General features: G+C 38.8%; 1 protein-coding gene across 1 annotated transcript in view; it reads right to left on the reverse strand.

Moving 5' to 3' along the window:
* Positions 1-8,501: 8,501 nt before the first annotated feature.
* The window catches only part of TET2 (tet methylcytosine dioxygenase 2), a 146,304-nt gene continuing 135,463 nt past the window's right edge, over positions 8,502-19,342 (reverse strand). The window contains exons 9-11 of the mRNA XM_045991740.1: positions 18,230-18,367; positions 15,284-15,644; positions 8,502-13,290 (exon numbers count right to left, since the gene is read on the reverse strand). Coding sequence (XP_045847696.1) covers positions 11,816-13,290; positions 15,284-15,644; positions 18,230-18,367 — 1,974 coding nt within the window. The 3' untranslated portion in view covers positions 8,502-11,815. The remainder of the gene's footprint in view (positions 13,291-15,283; positions 15,645-18,229; positions 18,368-19,342) is intronic.

Raw genomic sequence — 19,342 nt, forward strand, 5'->3', positions numbered from 1 at the left:
AATTAGAATTTCTAGATCATATGGTGGTTCTATTTTTAATTTTTTGAGGAATCTCCATATAGTTTTCCATAGTGATTGCACCAAATTGCATTCCTATCAATAGTACAAAAGCATGTCTTTTCTCCACATCTTCATCAACACTTGTTATCTCTTTTTGATGTTTGATACCATTCTAATAGGTATGAAGTGATACCTCATTGTGGTTTGATTTCCATTTCTCTGATGATTAAGGATATTGAGAACTTTTCATGTACCTGTTGTCTGTCTGTATGTCCTTGTTGAAAAAATGTCTATTAAGGTCCTCTGCCCATTTTGTAATCATATTTATTTTTCATAATCAAATCATCTATAATCCTTCATATATTTTTGGATATTAACTCCTTATTAGTTACATGGTTAGCAGTTATTTCCTTCCATTGGCTGCCTTTCATTTTGTTGATGGGTTCCTTTGCTGTGCAGAAGCTTTCTGATTGATGTAGGCCCACTTGTTTATGTTGATTTTGTTGCATCTACCATTGGTGTCAAATCCAAAAAATCGTTTCCAAGACTGATGTCAAGGAAACTACCACCTATATTTTTTTCGTAGAACTTTTATGGCTTCAAGTCTTGTGTTCAAGTTTTTATTCCATTTTTAGTTAAGTTTTGTGTATGGTGTAAGATAGTGGTTCAATATCTTTATTTTGCATGTGGATATCCTGTTTTCTTACTGTTATTTGAAGATACTGTCTTTTCCCCATTGTATATTCTTGGCTTCTTTATCATGAATGAATTGACCATATATGCATGTGTTTATTTTCTGGTCCCTTTATTCTGTTCTATTAATCAATGTGTCTTTTAACGTCAACACCATATTTTTTGATTACTATAGCTTTGCAGTGTAGTTTGAAATTAGGAATATTTTGCCTCCAACTTTCTTATTGCTCAAGGCTTAGCTATTTGGAGTCTTTTGTGGTTCCATACAAGTTTTAAAATTCTTTTCTGTTTTTGTGAAAAATGCCCTTGGAATTTCGATAGGGATAGCATTGAATATGTTGATTGCTTTGGGTGGCATGGATATATTTTTTTTTAATTTATTTATTTTTATTTGTTTATTTACAGCATAACAGTGTTCATTGTTTTGGCATCACACCCAGTGCTCCATGCAGTACGTGCCCTCCCTATTACCCACCACCTGGTTCCTCAACCTCCCAACCCCCCCACCCCCCCACCGCCCCTTCATAACCCTCTAGTTGTTTTTCAGAGTCCATAGTCTCTCATGGTTCATCTCCCCTTCCAGTTTCCCTCAACTCCCTCTCCTTTCCATCTCCCCATGTCCTCCATGTTATTTGTTATGCTCCACAAATAAGTGAGACCATATGATACTTGACTCTCTCTGCTTGACTTATTTCGCTCAGCATAATTTCTTCCAGTCCCGTCCATGTTGCTACAAAAGTTGGGTATTCGTCCTTTCTGATGGAGGCATAATACTCCATTGTGTATATGGACCACATCTTCCTTATCCATTCATCCGTTGAAGGGCATCTTGGTTCTTTCCACAGTTTGGCGACCGTAGCCATTGCTGCAATAAACATTGGGGTACAAATGGCCCTTCTTTTCACTACATCTGTATCTTTGGGGTAAATACCCAGCAGTGCAATTGCAGGGTCATAGGGAAGCTCTATTTTTAATTTCTTCAGGAATCTCCACACTGTTCTCCAAAGTGGCTGCACCAACTTGCATTCCCACCAACAGTGTAAGAGGGTTCCCCTTTCTCCACATCCTCTCCAACACACGTTGTTTCCTGTCTTGCTAATTTTGGCCATTCTAACTGGTGTTAGGTGGTATCTCAATGTTGTTTTAATTTGAATCTCCCTGATGGCTAGTGATGATGAGCATTTTTTCATGTGTCTGATAGCCATTTGTATGTCTTCATTGGAGAAGTGTCTGTTCATATCTTCTGCCCATTTTTTGAAATGATTATCTGTTTTGTGTGTGTTGAGTTTGAGAAGTTCTTTATAGATCCTGGATATCAACCTTTTGTCTGTACTGTCATTTGCAAATATCTTCTCCCATTCCGTGGGTTGCCTCTTTGTTTTGTTGACTGTTTCCTTTGCTGTGCAGAAGCTTTTGATCTTGATGAAGTCCCAAAAGTTCATTTTTGCTTTTGTTTCCTTGGGGGTGGCATGGATATTTTAACAATATTCTTCCAATCCATGAGCACAGAATATCTTTTCATTTTTTTTTTTCATTTCATTTTTATTTCATTTTTTCATTTCATTTCATTTTCATTTCATTCATTTATTTATTTCTTTCATCCTGCCTTATATTTTCAAAGTACAGATCTTTCACCTCCTTGGTTAAACTTACTCCTAGATACTGTATTCTTACTTTTTTAAATTAAGTTTTTTAAATTAAATTTAATTAACATATACTGTATTATTAGTTTCAGAGATAGAATTTAGTGATTCATTCATCAGTTTCATACAATACCCAGTGCTCACTACATCAAGTGCCTTCCTTAATGGCCATCACACAGTTACCCCATCCTCCCACCAGCAGCCATCAGCTTGTTTCCTATAGTTAAGAGTCTCTTATGGTTTGCCTCCCTCTCTGTTTTTGTTTTATTTGTCCTTCCCTTCCTCTATGTTCCTCTGTTTTGTTTCTTAAATTCCACATATGGGTGAAATCATATGGTATGTCTTTCTGTATTTGACTTATTTTGCTTAGCATAATACTCTCTAGTTCCATCCACATCATTGCAAATGGCAAGATTTCACTCTTTTTGATGGCTGAGTATATAAGTATATATATATATATATATATATATATATATATATATATATACCACATCTTTTTTTTTTTTAAGATTTTATTTATTTTTTTGACAGAGAGAGAGAGGGAACACAAGCAGGGGGAGTGGGAGAGGGAAAAGCAGGCTACCTGCTGAGTAGGCATCCTGATGCCGGTCCTGGGATCATGACCTGAGCTGAAGGCAGACGCTTAATGACTGAGCCACCCAGGTGCCGGTATATACCACATCTTCATCCATTCATCTGTTGATGGACATCTAAGCTCTTTCCAGATTTTTACGATTGTTACTAGATACTGTATTCTTTCTGATGCAGTTGTAAATGGAACTGATTTCTTAATTTCTCTTTCTGATAGTTTATTGTTAGTGTATAGAACACAACTGATTTTTCCATATTGATTTTTGTATCCTGAAACTTTACTGAATTTTTAAATCAGTTTTAACATTTATGGTAGTCTTTAGGGTTTTTTTATATCTAATGTGTCATCTGTGATAGTAATAGCTTTCCTTTTTTCTTTTTGATTTGAATGCTTTTTCTTCCCTTGCCTAATTGTCCTGGTTAGAATTTTCAAAATTTCAAAAATTACTATATTGAATGGAAGTGGTGAGAATGGGCATCCTTATCTTCTTCCCGATCTTAGAGGAAAATCTTTGAGGTTTTCATCATTGAGTATGATGATAGCTGTGGGCTTATCTTATATGGCCTTTATTATGTTGAGATACATTCCTTCTTCACTCACTTTATTGTAAAATTTTAATCATAACTGGATCTTGAAATTTGTTGTAAGCTTTTTCTTCATCTATGGAAATGATCATAATTTTTATCATTCATTTTGTTGCTGTGGTATATCACATTGATGATTAGCAGATTTTGAACCACTCTGTTTCCCTCAATAAATCCCACTCTGATCATGGTGTATGATCCTTTTATTGTACTTTTGAATGAGGTTTGCTATTATTTTGTTGAGTGTTTTTAAAAGTTATGTCCATCAGGAATATTGGCCAGTAATTGTCTTGGAGTGTCCTTGTTTATCTTCAGGGCTGTGCTGACCTTGTTAAAATGAATTTGGAGGTGTTCTACCCTCTTTAATTTTTTGTAAATGTTTGAGAAGAACCATTTAATTCTTCTTTAAATGCTTGGTGGAATTCACCAAAGTGAGGCTGTCTGGTGCTAGACTTTTGTTTATTGGGAAGTTTGATTACTGATTCATTATACTTACTCATTACTGGATTGTTCAGATTTTCTCCTTTTTAATACACTAGTCTTAGCCAATTATGTATTTCTAGGAATTTATCCATTCCTTCTAAGTTATCTAGTTTTTTGGTATAAAGTGTTTTTAGTAATATCTCATGGTACTTTGTATTTCTGTGGTATCATTTGTAATTTCTCCTTCTTCACTTGTGATTGGGTCCTCAGCCCTCTTTCTCTTCTTCTGAGTTAGTCTCTAGCTAAAGGTTTGTCAGTTTTGTTTATCTTTTTAAAAAAATCTGCTCTTGGTTTTTATCAATCTCTTTTATTGTTTTTCTGGTCTCTTATTTATTTCTGTCCTGATCTTTGTTATTGCCTTCCATTCTGCTAACTTGGGTTTAATTATTTTCTTCCTTTTTTAGTTCTTTGAGTTGCAATGCTAGGTTGTTTGAGATCTTTCCATTTTCTTAATGTGCATTTAACACTATGAATTTCCCTATTATTACTGCTCTTGCAACATCTCACAGGTTTGATATGTTGTACCTCCATTTTCATTTCTTTCAATGTATTTTTTATTTTCCCTCTTGAATTTTTAGTTTGATCTGTTGGATGTTCAGGAGCATATTGTTGAATTTGTACATATTTGTGAATTTTCCAGCTTTCCTCTTATTACTGATTTCTAGTTTCATACCACTGTGGCTGGAAAAGACATTTGTTATGATTGAATTTCAGTATTCTTAAATTTGTTAAATCTTGTTGATATACTTGGCTGCTGGCTTAAGAAGACATGCCAGGGGTGTCTGGGTGGCTCAGTGGTTTAAGCCGCTGCCTTCGGCTCAGGTCATGATCTCAGGGTCCTGGGATCGAGTCCCACATCGGGCTCTGTGCTCAGCGGGGAGCCTGCTTCCTCCTCTCTCTCTCTCTGCCTACTTGTGATCTCTCTCTGTCAAATAAATAAATAAAATCTTTAAAAAAAATAAAAAAAATAAAGTTAGTGAAATACAATATTTAAAACAGCCATTGTCTCCCTTCCATTTTAACATACTCTGCCTTAAAAATATTTTGCAGTATGCGTATTTGAAACATGGATATTATAACCATTGATTTCATGGAACATAAATAATAGAAATTAAAATACTATAGTTTCCTTAATTTATTTTTTTCTCTGGTTGGTTTTTCTTTTCTTCTCTCTTAACTCTTTTTTTTTTAAGGTTTTAAAAATTTATTTGAGAGAGAGGGAGCATGAACAGGGGGAGGACAGAAGCAGAGGCAGACTCCCTGCTGAGCAAGGAGCCCAACTGGGTCTCAATCCCAGAACCCTGGGATCATGACCCGAGCCCAAGGCAGATGCTAAACTGACTGAGCGTGACTGAGGGACCCAGGTGCCCCTCTTTTCTCTTAACGCTTAAGTTGTTCGGAGGTTTTTTTTTTAGTCTTTATGTATTTGGTGTATTAGAAATTGTGACATCATTTCAACTATAGGAGTTTTTACACAATAACTAGAAGATCGTTAATTTATATGAAAAGCAGTGTGAGGCTTTATGAGATTACCAGATAGGGGATTATTTCCTCATTTTGCCACTCTCTCTAGCTTTGAGGTTCTAGTGATGCTTCATCAAGAAGCTTTATACCGTTACCTAAACCCATTTTGTCAGGTGAGGTAATTTGTGCTCCGGCCCTGAAGGAGAAAGGAGTGAGGCAGCAGGAGTCAGCTAGGTGAGCACTGACATATGCTTAGTGGACTGAATCTTCTAGCAGTAAGCAAAGGAGAGGGAGGGAGATGCAAAAGTTTGTGAGAATAGCTGTTTATTCTAGTTTGTGCTTACAGCTTTACATTCTCATTAATCCTCGTCACATTTCTGCGAGGGATGCATTATTTTACTCATTTTTACAGATGAGGCTTGATGGCATACAACTAGTGAAAATGCAAGGCCGAATCCCAAACCAGGTCCTTTCTACTATGCTGTTACTTGTACTTCACTGTGTTCTTCAGAGCCATATCAAAAGCTACCCATAAGGGAAGGGTTAGGGCACCACAGACATCTTAAGTTTCAAGCAACAATACCCAGATTTCTATTAATGTAACTATTCTGTGTAAGGAATAAAAGCAAGTGCTCAGTGATTATGCCCACAAATTCTTAAATTAGTGGTTTAAATTCTCTGAATTCGTTCTTATGGGGGTAAGGAAGAAATCGAGTGTCTTTATGTAACTATTTTATTCTTACTACCCAAGTAGAAATCTCATTTCAGTTTGAATTAAGAATTGGTTAGAGAGTAAAATGTCAAATTGGGTAGAGAAATTCCTTTTGAAACAGTATAAAAGGAAGTCCCAAAGAAAGCATATTTGTTGAGTGTGTATCTGGGAAAAATAACTGATCCTTTCAGGAGTGTGTTGGACTAGACAAACACAGGATTTGTGAGAAATTTCTGGGTAAGAGAGGGAAATGTAGGCAGGTGGCCGCCAATATATGGAAACAAAAGTATCTTTGTTCTTTGAAACTGAAGAGTGCTGGTAACACTGAAACAATCTCTGATTGCAGCTAATTCTTTTCTAAGCCGCTTTTGTGAACTCTAACAGCTAGAGAGTGTGCTCCCAGAGGAAGGAGGAAGGCAGGGAGAGAGCACCTCGAGCCCTCAGTGGTGAGCCAGTGACTGGTTCGTGAGCAAGTGTCTTCACCCAGCAAGTACTCTCCCCTCGTATTGATTGTGGGAGGAAAAGATGCTTCCCCGGCCTTCCTTTTTTTCTGTATCCTCTACTCCAGATGCCCTCCAGCCCAACAAAACCAATTTAAAATTCTCAGCAGCTTGAGGTGAAGGTCCATGATAAATAAGGCCTTTCCTCAAAGAGTCTAGTTGTCACACAGCTGATGGAGTCCAGAGTCTGAGAGTCAGAAAGGGGTCAAAGCTAAGCTAGAATTACCCCAAACAGGGGAAGGGCAACGACAAACCCACTGAAGAGACTGGGGCCAGGAAGAAGTGCCCCAGTGGGGACATCCTGTGTGCCTGTCTGCCTGCCGGTAGAGGTTCATTCTTGACAGTATTTCCAGAGGAGGCAAGGGGCAGGGAGAGCTTCACGAGTGCTGGCTCATTGTTATGTCCAGCTTTCTCTCCCATTCAAGTTCACCTGCAGGCTCCGAAGCAGCAAGTCTGCCTCCACCTTCATTTTACAGTGTCACCAGCCCCTGCCAGCCCGGGGCGGGATGGCGCCCTAGCAGGAGAAGCTTTTGAGCCATAGATTCTCAAATTTCCCTCACCCTGGGAAATGACTAACAAAATTTGAAATGTGTAAGGTTCTCAAGGTTCATTCAGAGGATAGATGGTAAAATGAAGGTTGACAATATCCCCAGAGAGTTGAAATTATTAAAAAAAAAAAAAAAAATCCAGTCACTAGATTACTGCTTTTTAACAGCGACATTGCTTCTTTTCTTAATATCCTGGCTTTGAGCTGAATGCTGGAGGAATCACCCAAACTCAAAGGTTACATCATAGGGCAGTCATTTCTTGGGCTCAGGAATAACTACTTAAATCAAATCGTGGTGGGGCAGAGGGTGGTTCCTGGCTGGCTTAGTCAGGGAGCATGTGACTCTTGATCTCAGGGTTGTAAATTCCAGCCCCTTGTTGCGGGGAGAGATTCCTTAAAAACAAAATCTTAAAAAAAAAACAACAAAAAAAAACAAAGTTGGCCCAAGTTGAAGAGAGAGAGAAATATGGGGAAAGAATTCCCTTGAGTTCTCTGCCAGTTTAGGAAGGACTGGCGGGGAGTGGGGAGGAATGTGGTGGTGGCTCTGGGTGGGAGGGAAGTGGCAGGGGGCAGGTTTGAAGGCTCCTGTAATTGTAGGAAGACTCATGTAACTGTGATCAGTGTTTAGTATCTCATGTTTCTAAAAAGTGTTTCCCATTGGTGCTGTGTGAGGGCTGACTAAGGGGAGGAGAGGAGGACAATCTAACTTGTGGGTCCCTGAAGCCACGTGGCAGGATGAGGACTGGCCCATTTGTCTGGTGCCTCCTGGGCCACCTCTCCCCACTCCTCTTGCCTAACACCTCCTGCCTTTCAGGCATAGGAAGAGGAATCTTCCTCGAAAAGAGTGGATGCGAAGAGGGAGAGGAGTCTGAGAACTGGGCTGGCCTCAGATCAAAGCCATTGTGAGCTTAGCTCCGTGAATCTGCTGCAACTCGAGCAGGACTCACAGGCCACGCACCAGAAGAGACAACCATTTAAGGTTGGTATAAGTGCTGTTGCTCCAATCCCTAGTACTGGCTACACACACACAAAGTGCGCAAGCTCAAGTGGGCTGGGGGGAAAAAGTTGAATATATATAGGCTATTCCACTAGAGGTAAATTTTGGCTTTAGTTATCCAGATATTATTTTAGGTACAGTTTAACAAATAACCATCTAAAAAGTATCTTTAAAAAGCAATTTCTTTTCATTCCCGTTGGCCTCATTGAAGTAACAATAGTTCAGGCAGTAAACAGAAACTTCAACAAGACAGTACTTAGAGTGCATTAAATAAATATAAATTTTATTAAAAACACTCACATAGCGTTATCAGGAATGATATAATAATAAACGCTTTCAAATAACCTGCATTCATAACATTACAATACTTACAGTATTTATAACCATCCTCAGGTTTTATAGACAAACCAAACATGAAAATGAAATGAAACTAAGTTTTAAAAAAAGCACAGAAAAATGCACACAGAGTTCATTATCTTAGTGTCAAACTGCAAAAATTTCCTACACAAGTTAACCACTAGCTTTAGAAGTGAACTGTACACCACTGTGCGTCAATCAAGATGAAAAATTCATTCAAGTAAAGTTGACACCACTCAGAAGCATTTTCAAGTATGGCTATATAGTTAACCTGATATTCCTATATAAGCAAATTGGAGATCTGCTTCCATTCATTCTAACTGAGGCAGGTTTGATATTTACAATTATAGATCTGATATTTACAATATGCCACTCGATTTCCTCTCCTCCTCCCTCCCTCCCTCCCTCCCTCCCTACCTCTCTCCAAAGCAAACCCCAAACTATACTTCTTGCTCTTCTTGGCCAGCAGTTTGACAAATGACAGTGGGTGACACAGAAACCAAATATTCATAGAGGGATGGCTGACTCAAAACCAACAGATGTGCATGTAGTAGCCAAATATCTGGGGTTACATACATGGTATATGCAAAATATTTAAATCCTGTGGTTTGACATACGCAAAGCAGACTTTTTGAAATGTCTGTAAATTGGTCACAGCCAAAAACTGTGGGGCGATTTTTTAAAAAATTGAAAGTCACGTTATAAAGACTTGGCCAGTAAAACTCAAAGGCCTCATTGAAGAATTTATTTGAAATGTCAGTAAGCACAAATGTACTCAGATCAAAATGTAACTGTACAGTCGATTGCACGCCACACCCTTATGTGTTCTGCCTGTGGCGGGAAGTCACTGTGGCCCTCTACTTTATTGGCTACGGGATCAAAAACTCTGAAGAGTGTCAAGAGACTCTAGCCAACGGCCACTTGCCAAACTCCTGCCTTACAATCTTCCCTTTATCAACTCAGTGCATTCTGTTTTCATGTAATTTTTTTTTTCTGCTTAAAACAGTCAAAAGATTTCCCCAAACTTTTAAAATGCTTTTCTTTACAATAAAAAGAGCCAACAGATTTTTACAAAATTAGTTTTAGTTACATCAGGACATATACAAGTAAAATAGGAGGGATTCAAAATAAAAGGGTTAAATCCCTGAAAAAAGAATATATTTATTAACCTACAACAATTTTACATAAACACAGGTGACATGTTGGCATAAGGAGAACATGAGCTGAAATATCCCTGAATTTTTAGAACAAAAAGGTTGAAGTTCAAGTTATACTTGCTAAGAAATCAAGTATTGAAAAACAGGTATGCTTTTTTAATAATAATAATAACAATAAAAAGACTTGGAAAAAAATGATGGTACATGATGCTCTAAGCTTTCACTCTCAGTTCAATATCCTATTGCCAAACTAGTGTTGAGGTATATGACAAGTAGGAACATCACTCAAACCTTTAATGAATTCTTAGCTCACATTATGCTATATTTGTAGCAGGCTGAGTAGCACCATCATGATGTGAATTCTGCTTCAAATCCATATATATATATATATATAATATACACACATATATATGTATATATTTAAATTTTTTACAGTACTAAAATACTAAAGCATTGCATTAAAAAAGTTTTGTTTACAATTTAATTTACTTACTATACATCTCTTTCACTTCTTCTTTATACAAATTAATGATTTAAAACCACCACAGCAAACCAGCTGCCTGTTTTTTTCTTTTTAATTAACAGATTCACATGGAACTAACCCTGTTTATTCATCTTATGCAGGCATCAGTCTGCTCAATCTTCCTGGAAAAGAGGACACTTAAGCTAGGAAATGACAACATCACAATATATAATTATCAACACAAAAGCAGACTGCCATTCGGTTTGCTGAAGAGCGTACAGATCCATAAAATAACATCAGCTTAAGTGAACTAGCTTTGTTAAATCTGTAGCATGTCATTAATAATTACCTGCAGTTAAGAGAAAATTCCTAAAACTACATATTTGAGCAATGACTTGTCATACAATGTTTTATAAAACTGTTTTACAGTATAGCATGTGAGATGAGCACCAGAAAACACGTGTTGTGGATTAATGTATTCCCTTGAATCCAGTAAGCCCCATTGAGGATTTAACTGGCTGTATTAAAAATGGACACATTGCTCATCAGCAGATGCATGGCTAAAAGCAAAAATATTTTAAAAGCTTTCCTTGTTTCCTTAAAAAAAAAAAATCAACTTTGCATTCTAAAATGAAAGTAAACTTTTTTTTTTTTAAACGTCTCAGTACCTTAGCATTGTTCAAGTTGTCAAAGCTTAGGTAGACAAAGTGCTTCTAAAACACCATTTAAAATATTTATACATATACGTGTGTGCACATATACATATGTGTATACATATATGTACATATATATGTTTATTGTCCTACAAGGACTTCACTGGATGAGCAAAATCCAGAGGCCTTTAAATGTCCACATTAAAAAAAAAAAACAACTTCGTGTAAGAATAGGTAATTATGCTAAAAACTTGAATGAAAAGGTACCCCTATTATTCAAGGGCATTGGAGTACACTGATAGCATCTTGATGATATAAAGGCATTAAATTTTCAGTTGTTAAAGACACCATTTTCTTAGCACCATTTCTTAGAACATCCGAACAAATTCAGTGTTTTGCTCTCTATTCATTTATGCTTCCTGTAGCTATTCTGATAAATAAAAGTTAATATTAAGATTACAGTAAAAACTGCATGTTAAAAAGCCGTTAATTCCAGTATTTCAGTACATTGTATATTCAGCACCAGATGGTAATTTAAAATTCCTGCCACTGTAATACTACAGTACTTGTTTGACTTGTGTTCCATGACTATGCAAACTTGGTATTATTAAAAGTGGTCACAGATGCGTAGAGTTGTAAGGGGGAAAAAAATCACATTTACATATCATCTCGTCCAATAATAGAACCAGTGTTTAAAAATGTAAATTGTGGAACACTTTCTTCCCCACCTTCTTTTTGCATAGAATGCTTTGGTCTTTTTGCCTAGATGCCATCTGCGACCACTTAGGAGTCAGTGGAAATTAAGTGCTATGGTAGGATGACCTCTTCTTTTGCTGGTGAGCTGAGGTTCCTCCCACCACATTTGTCATGAGTCCTGTATCCTTTCCCCACTGCCCCCGTCATGAGAACTATACTACAGACAGGTTGGTTGTGGTCTTTTCAAATGAGGTACCCACCACAAGGGGTGACATCATATGTATCTGTTGTAAGGCCCTGTGACCCGAGTGAAGGCATATGGAGATGTAGTTACTGTGGAGTCTGTGGTCACGGACATGGTCCTTTCGGCAAGGGACTTGATAAAGCGCAGGTAAGTGGGCTCGGAAGGTTCATGTGGCTCAGTGGGCTCCCGTTTCACTTTTTTGCCGTGGGTTTTCTGAGGCACATAGTCCGGGCCATACTTCTCACACTCTTCCTCTTTCTCTCGGGCTTTTTCAGCCATTTTGGCTTCCCAGAGCGCCAAGCCATGTTTTGGCTCATTCATGCTCTTATGCTGGTAAAAGACAAGCGAGATCCTGGTGGGGTGATTCCTATTGGGATTCTTTAAAGGGGTGGTGGCGTGAAGCTCGCGCTTGGCACACTCAATGAGAATTGACCCGTGAGTTGGAGCCACAGCCACTCCCCCAATGTCAGGATCTAGAAAGCTCTGCTCACTGTCTGACCAGACTTCATCATTGTCCTCGGTAGCAGATGGCTGCTTTTCCTGGTTACCAGCCTCCTGTAATTTGTGTAAGCCTTCTTGGACAGAAGCGGTTCTATCATGGCTAAGACCTGGAAGTATCTTAGAGAACCCATTAGCTGTGTGGACAAGCCTGTCATTTTCCTTGTTTTGGAGGTGCAGGGCATGAAGAGAGCTGTTGAACATGCCTGGAGCGGCACCGTAGTTATGGATTATATGAGAAGATGGGGGATGTTCACCATTCTTATAGTCTATGTTTGGATTGCTCAGATTGGGTGGTAATCTAGAGGTGGCTCCCATGAAGTGGCCATCCATCTCATGAGTGGAATAAGAAGGGAATGTCCCTACGTGGTGTACATTTGTTTTAAGGGTACAACTGCTGAAGGCATCTCCCTGCATAGTTTGGTTTCCATAACCTAAGTACTTAGAAGAAAAATTTTGGCTATTTCCGAACCTCGGCTGGTAAAGTGTATGGATGGGCGGTAAATTTAGCTTAGAGAGAGGGTCTTGGTTTGGATACCTGTATAGATCCATGGGCTGAGACTGGGGAGAATAGGAACCCAGATATGGGGAGCAGTTATCCACCGATACATTTCCATTGCACTGATAGGATGGATATTGGTTATTCTGGTTGAGAAGCCCAGTGTAGGGATTCATGGGATTAGAAGAATTCAAATATGAACCTGTAGCTTGGGATGGTGTGGAATAGAGGTTCATAGGGCTGGCACCCCCATAAACATCTGAAGTGTGTGAAGAGCTCGGGTAAGCCTGGATCACTGAATTGGGCCGTCTCATGTACAGGTTGGCAGATCCAGAGGAAGAGTAGGAGTTGACAGGCTCTGACTGAGGGTTATTCGTCACCGGGTGATGCTGGGGCAGGTGCTGGGGTGGCTGCTTCTGTGGCTGTGGAGGTTGCTTTTGCAGCGGTGGGGGCGGAGGCGGGGGCTGCTGGGGCTGCTGCATGACTGGTCCTGAAAGTCGCAAAAGCTCTGTGGACAGGAGAGGAGAAAGCACACACATGTGTCCAGTTACTATTTTACAGAAGCTAGCAAGGATGCTTAAATGGTTCGGAGAACCCCGCTAAGATTATGCAATACCCATTAAACAAGGATAAGAGCGAAGTCAGGGTTCTGGTCATTGTCTGGTGTAATTTTTTGTCTAAAGCATTAGATAAAGCAGCAGATCTCTACACCAGTACAATTTGGTAAGTGAAGAAAAACGTCACAAACATCCACAAGCTGTTTCACTGAGAGCATCATGTTTTCTGGAGCTTCTGTGCACCTGACGAAGCCACACTCTCCCTGAAGTGCCCATCTCCCTCCACCCCACCTCCCTGCCCTTCCTGGGCATAGTCCTCCCTTCCTCAAGGAAGCCTGCTCTGACCTCATCTCCTAGTGCATGGATAATGCCCACTGCAGACATCAGTGAGATAGAAAAATGCATCATAATATATGGTAATTATGCATTTTTAGCCCTCTTCTCCCGCTGCTGCAAAGGAGTTCCTTGAAGGAAGGGCCCAGGTCTTATTTTACTTTATTTCTCCATCGCCTGGTGTGCAATAAAACTTGTTAAATAGTTGGAAGTAGCATAAAATTTGTTACAGAAGACAAATTTCTTCAGCAACGCTATTAGAAAAAGAATGACATTCATTTAAATACCCCAAGCATATCTTATATAATTGGCAAACCCTATCTACAGAGTTGTCAATAAAACTTTAAAGTAATTTTCAGCTTTGTAAGTGAAAATTTTGTCATACATCTGTTTCATGACCTCACTTAAGAATCTGTATGTGAGAAAAGAACAAATAAATGGAGCTGTAATGGCAGTCCTAAGCATTGAAATGATTATTACAGAGACCAGTTAGTTCTGATTATACTTTGCAGCTAACTTAAAGGAGAGATTAAGGAGTGAATAGGATTTACTTCTCTTAGTGTAAGTCAGCCAATCAACAAATTTTTGTTGAGCATCTATAGCATGTTATTCTAAATTACTTAGTTTCTCTAGGTTTTGAGATGAATTGGTAGGGGAATTTGACTTGGTGAAGATGGTTGGCTCTAAACAAACTAGTAGACTAAACTTAAAAAATAAGCCTTTTTCTTTTGTTAGTGGCCAGGCCAATGCCATCTGTAAGATGTGGATATAGACATTACATTGTATGGCTTTTTTTTTTTTTTTTTTTTAAGATTTTATTTATTTACTTGACAGAAAGAGGTCACAAGTAGGCAGAGAGGCAGGCAGAGAGAGAGAGAGGGAAGCAGGCCCCCTGCTGAGCAGAGAGCCCGATGCGGGACTCGATCCCAGGACCCTGAGATCATGACCTGAGCCGAAGGCAGTGGCTTAACCCACTGAGCCACCCAGGCGCCCCCATTGTATGGCTTTTTATAGAAATTAACTGAAGACAAAAGCAAGGGGCTTTGACAATCTTCTCCTGCCCCTCTCCCATGATTCCTACTTTCAAACTTCTTCTTTCAACAAATAGTACTGTTTTAGTTACCTAGGCTGAAACTGTTGAAATCAATCTTAAATTTTTCTTTTGTCTTTGTTCCAGTGTTTGGTCATCCATGAATTGAGAATCATTTTAGGAGCATTTGCTTCCATCATTTTTGCTATATCTTCATTGCTACCACCCAAATTCAAGCTTTTCTCTTGGTTTATTGCATCAATCTCCAAACTCATAGCTCCTCAGTCTCTAATCTGCCCTCCTGTCACTGCTGGGTTAACCCTAATTTCACCATATTACCTGCCTATCATAAAACTGCCATCTATTATAGAACAGAATCCAAACTTCTCCATTAAGCTGGGGTTAAGGGTGCCATATCTCATTACCATCTCCAAGAGCAAAGCCTGGTCCTTGGGACTTCAGAGAAGATTTTGGTACAAAACTAAGACCACGATTGAATATAATCATCTGAAATCACCGATACTCATTTTTAACATAAGTTTCAGATGACACAGATGTACAATGCTTTACATTAAATTTACCTGCCAACTGTTTAGCCTGGCTTGCATTTTCGGTCTGTTTTGTACGAGATGAAGCTGAAGCTGACTTTTCCTTTTCATTCTTATTTGCACTGTTCTCCAGAGAGGAAAGCTTTTCAGCTGCAGCTTTCTTGGCTTCTAGTTTCCTTTGTCGGCATGTCTTGACTGGTTCTGCTAACATCCTGACTTTCCGCCGAAAAGAACTCAGCACCTGAATCGCACCATTTTGTTTCTTCTTCTCTTGAGCTTCCACGCTCCCAAACTCATCCACATCAGAGACTTTGTAGAGGGGCAGAACATGCAGCTGCTCATCCTCAGGTTTTCCTCCAATTTCTCGATTGTCTTCTCTAGTGAGGGTGCATACCTGTAGGGAAATAAGACAGTACTGTCTCAGTTTCAGTCCAAAAGAAGTGTGTGTGTGTGTAACTTTCTCCCTGTCGGTATTTAGATTTGTGATGGTGGTCTCCTGGACCAGATCAGTGACAGGCATATTACCATGAATCATGTCTATCTGTTCTTAAGGGAGGTGGCATTAAAATGGTACAGGGAAAAGACAGTCCACGTTAACTTTTTTTCCCCCTTTTCTTTTTTTGAGTCTATCAGGAACTGTTACCCACGGTGACTTTCTTCTTCACGTATATTTCTGATTCTAAGGGAAGAACCAAAATGAAGCAATCTCCCACCTTTCATACTTGAAACAGAAATGCAAGAGATGTGAAACCTCTTCAAGAAGAGGCTATAAGTTTCTTCCACCAAATGATTTCCTGTTTTGCTAGTTATCAGTCACCTAATCTCATACTTTTGTACACAAAGATATTTCACATCTTCCCCCACACCAGACTTTTAACTCTCCTTCATTGTGCTTAAGAAATTTCCACAAAATACCAAAGGGAAATCTAAATAATGTAAACTTGGGGCCCCTGGGTGGATCAGTTGGTTAAGCAACTGCCTCCAGCTCAGGTCATGATCCTGGAGTCTTGGTATCAAGTCCCACATCAGGCTCCCTGTTTGGTGGGGAGTCTGCTTCTCCCTCGGACCTCTCCCCTCTCATGCTGTCAATCTCTCATTCTCTCTCAAATAAGTAAGTAAAATCTTTAAAAAGATAAATAATGTGAAATTGAAGATGTGGTTGCTATAGGGAATATATAACTCAACACTGTGTCTATCTTCCTCTTCTTCCCATCTCTGTACTCATTAAGACTAACTTACTATTGTTCCTCTCTTGTTTCTCTTCTAAGCTGTTGTACCATACGAGGGGCTGTTCCAAAAAGGGGAAAAGTCTACTTCTCTTGCTTTGCTAATTTAATGGTACTTTTCCTCTTTTGTTAGCCACAATCCTATTGGTGTTGATGAGAGATTATTTGTTGGCTGTAACATACTAGCTTGTAGTAGTTCATGTTTTTGGCTGATGCAGAAAACCGTGTGATCATAGTTATTTAAAGTGCAGGTAAAATAAAATTACTGGAAGATACTCTTCAAAGGAATGTGAACATAACAGACTTACCTTGACAGATAAATTTAACATGAGATGGGACTAAAATGAGGTTTTCACTTTCGGTACATGAGTCTTCCAAATCCACGTCTTTTGAGCACCTATCACCTTTTCTCACATGTTTGTCCCTACTCCATTCTTCTTACCTAGTGTTGCTTTCCTTTCCACCTCGTGAAACCCATGACCTATTAGATGCAAAGTCCCCTTTACACAGAACCCTTATCATCTCTGTCTTCTCTCCATCATCTTGCTAGAGTGAAACATGGCTATGTTTAGACCTACTATGGCTCTGATTATCATTTATTTCTTCCCCAAATCTAGCCTAGCCTTCTAATAGTGAGCACGTGTTCAACACATGATTAATGATGATTTTAGATACTGTGGATGATAAGCCTCATTGTTGGCCCTCCTGGGTCAGAAGTCTGCAAATCAAACTGTCTCACAGTCAGTTTCTGCATGGCCAGTGAACTAAGAGTGTTTTTTGCATTTTTAATGTAAAAAAACCCCAAAATAAAGAATGTGGTCTAAGATATTATGTAAGCCTAAAATATTTACTATCTTTCCTTTAATAATAATAAAAAACCCCTTCTGACCTCTGCTTTAAACCATTAAACCAATACCTTTTTTGCCTCTTAAAAACTTCATACCAGGTTCCGTGAATTACTTCCACTATTGCTTACCACCTCCCTGGGTTCTTCTCTACCCTAGACTATGACTTTGGTCTCTGTATTCTATTTTTCAACTTTAGTCTCATTGGTTGTCTTTCTCAACTACACTAGTATATCCATGTTGATGACTCACTAGGTGGATTAATTTATAATTTCTTCACTTGAACTTTTTCATTCTTTATCTCTACTCTGGTTTCTCTCTCTCCATGCAAGGCCACACCATGGACTCTATCAGTGTTGAACACTGTTCTACCCTCAGCCCATATTCATTTTCTCCACTTACCAAAACCTCCAATTATATAGCCCAATCCACTTCACCCACGATACTATGTAGTTAGAGTGGGCTCTTTTGTACTTTGAATTTTCTACAGTAGTTACTGTGCCGCATATGATGCATGTTTCATTTGCACTTCTCTTTGCAAGGTGGACTGGTGCCTTGGCTTGTACACGGCTTTTTACTATACTATACTATAACTTCCAGATACCTGACACTGAATTTTGAAGGAACTTTGGTAGCTAATGGTAGCTGGCAATGCACAGTCACTGGTTTAGTTAGCATCAACATTTCCATGATTTTCCTGTGCTTGTCAACAGACTTCCAGTAATATGCCAACCCATTATGAGAGTACTAGATATGCCAAGTATGGTCACCTTTGCAACAGCAACTCATTCATGAAAACACTTGTGCAATGACACCTGCAGAGAACATACTACTCCAATCACATGCTACTAACTTCCAGCTTTCCACTATTTCACAGGATGTGCTAACCTGTTCTGTGCCCCACTTACCAATGTGCTGCCATTCTGCATGTTGTGTAAGTCCCTGTGGGCGTGAGCACAGAAGTCCAAACATGCAGTGACCCCTGAGAATGGCCGGCCTTCCTTCAGACCCAGTCGGCACTCTGGTGCTCTGTGTTCATATTCAATCTGAAAAATAAAAGTGTGTGTGTGAATGGGGATGTACTTAGGCATCTGAAATTCTCAGGCATACATTTGACAAAAAAGTATAAGACCTGTGCACTGAAAAGGTCAAAAAGACTCCTTAGTATTTAGGCTATTAAGAACTTTAAAAAAATGTTGCATATTTTATATCCAGAAATACAATGGAATAACACAAAACTCTGATCTTTTGGTATATAATGGTGTGTTGGGAGGTATGTGTGTATATGCCAGTATCACTATCTTGATTACTAGTAAATATGGATCTTTAGTAATCTTAAAATCAGGGAGTAGAAATCATCAAATTCTGATCTTTTTGAAAATTCTCTATTCTAGATCCTTTGCATTTCTCTCTCTGTATTTTAGAATGTCAATTCCTTCAAAACACTTGGCAACGTTTTGACAGATAAGGTACTGAATCCATTGATTGACTTGGGGAAAACTGGTATCTTAAAAATATTTAGTGCTGTGATCCATAAACACAGTATATCTTTCCAGTTTGGGTCTTTTTAAATTTCAGCAATGGTTTGTAGTTTTCACTGCACAGGTCTTGTACATTTTTGTCAAATGTCAAATTTTTATGCCCAAGAATTTCATATACTTGATTTTGCCTTTACTTTTCGGAGTTGTTTTTACTGGGGAGAGATTTCTAGGTTGACAGTTTTTTTTTCTCTTTTAAAGATGTTTCTCCTCCTTTCTTCTTACATTTTTCTCTGATGAGAAGTTTAACTCTAGAAATGAGACTTTACAAAATCAAGGAACAAAGCCAGGGAAGAGCATTTAGAGATCAGAAATGAGGATAATATATTCAGTTGGGGGAGGAGATAAAAATCAAATGGTCGGTTTTGACAGCATCCATAACTTTAACAGGTCTTCCCCTGTACTGTGTGGAAAGATCACAAGGCTATTTTTTTGATCTCTAAACCATATTAAAACATATGGATGAACATTACTAATAGGAGC

The sequence above is a fragment of the Meles meles genome, chromosome 2 (assembly GCF_922984935.1).
Source record: "Meles meles chromosome 2, mMelMel3.1 paternal haplotype, whole genome shotgun sequence".
NCBI classification, from domain to species: Eukaryota; Metazoa; Chordata; class Mammalia; order Carnivora; family Mustelidae; genus Meles; species Meles meles.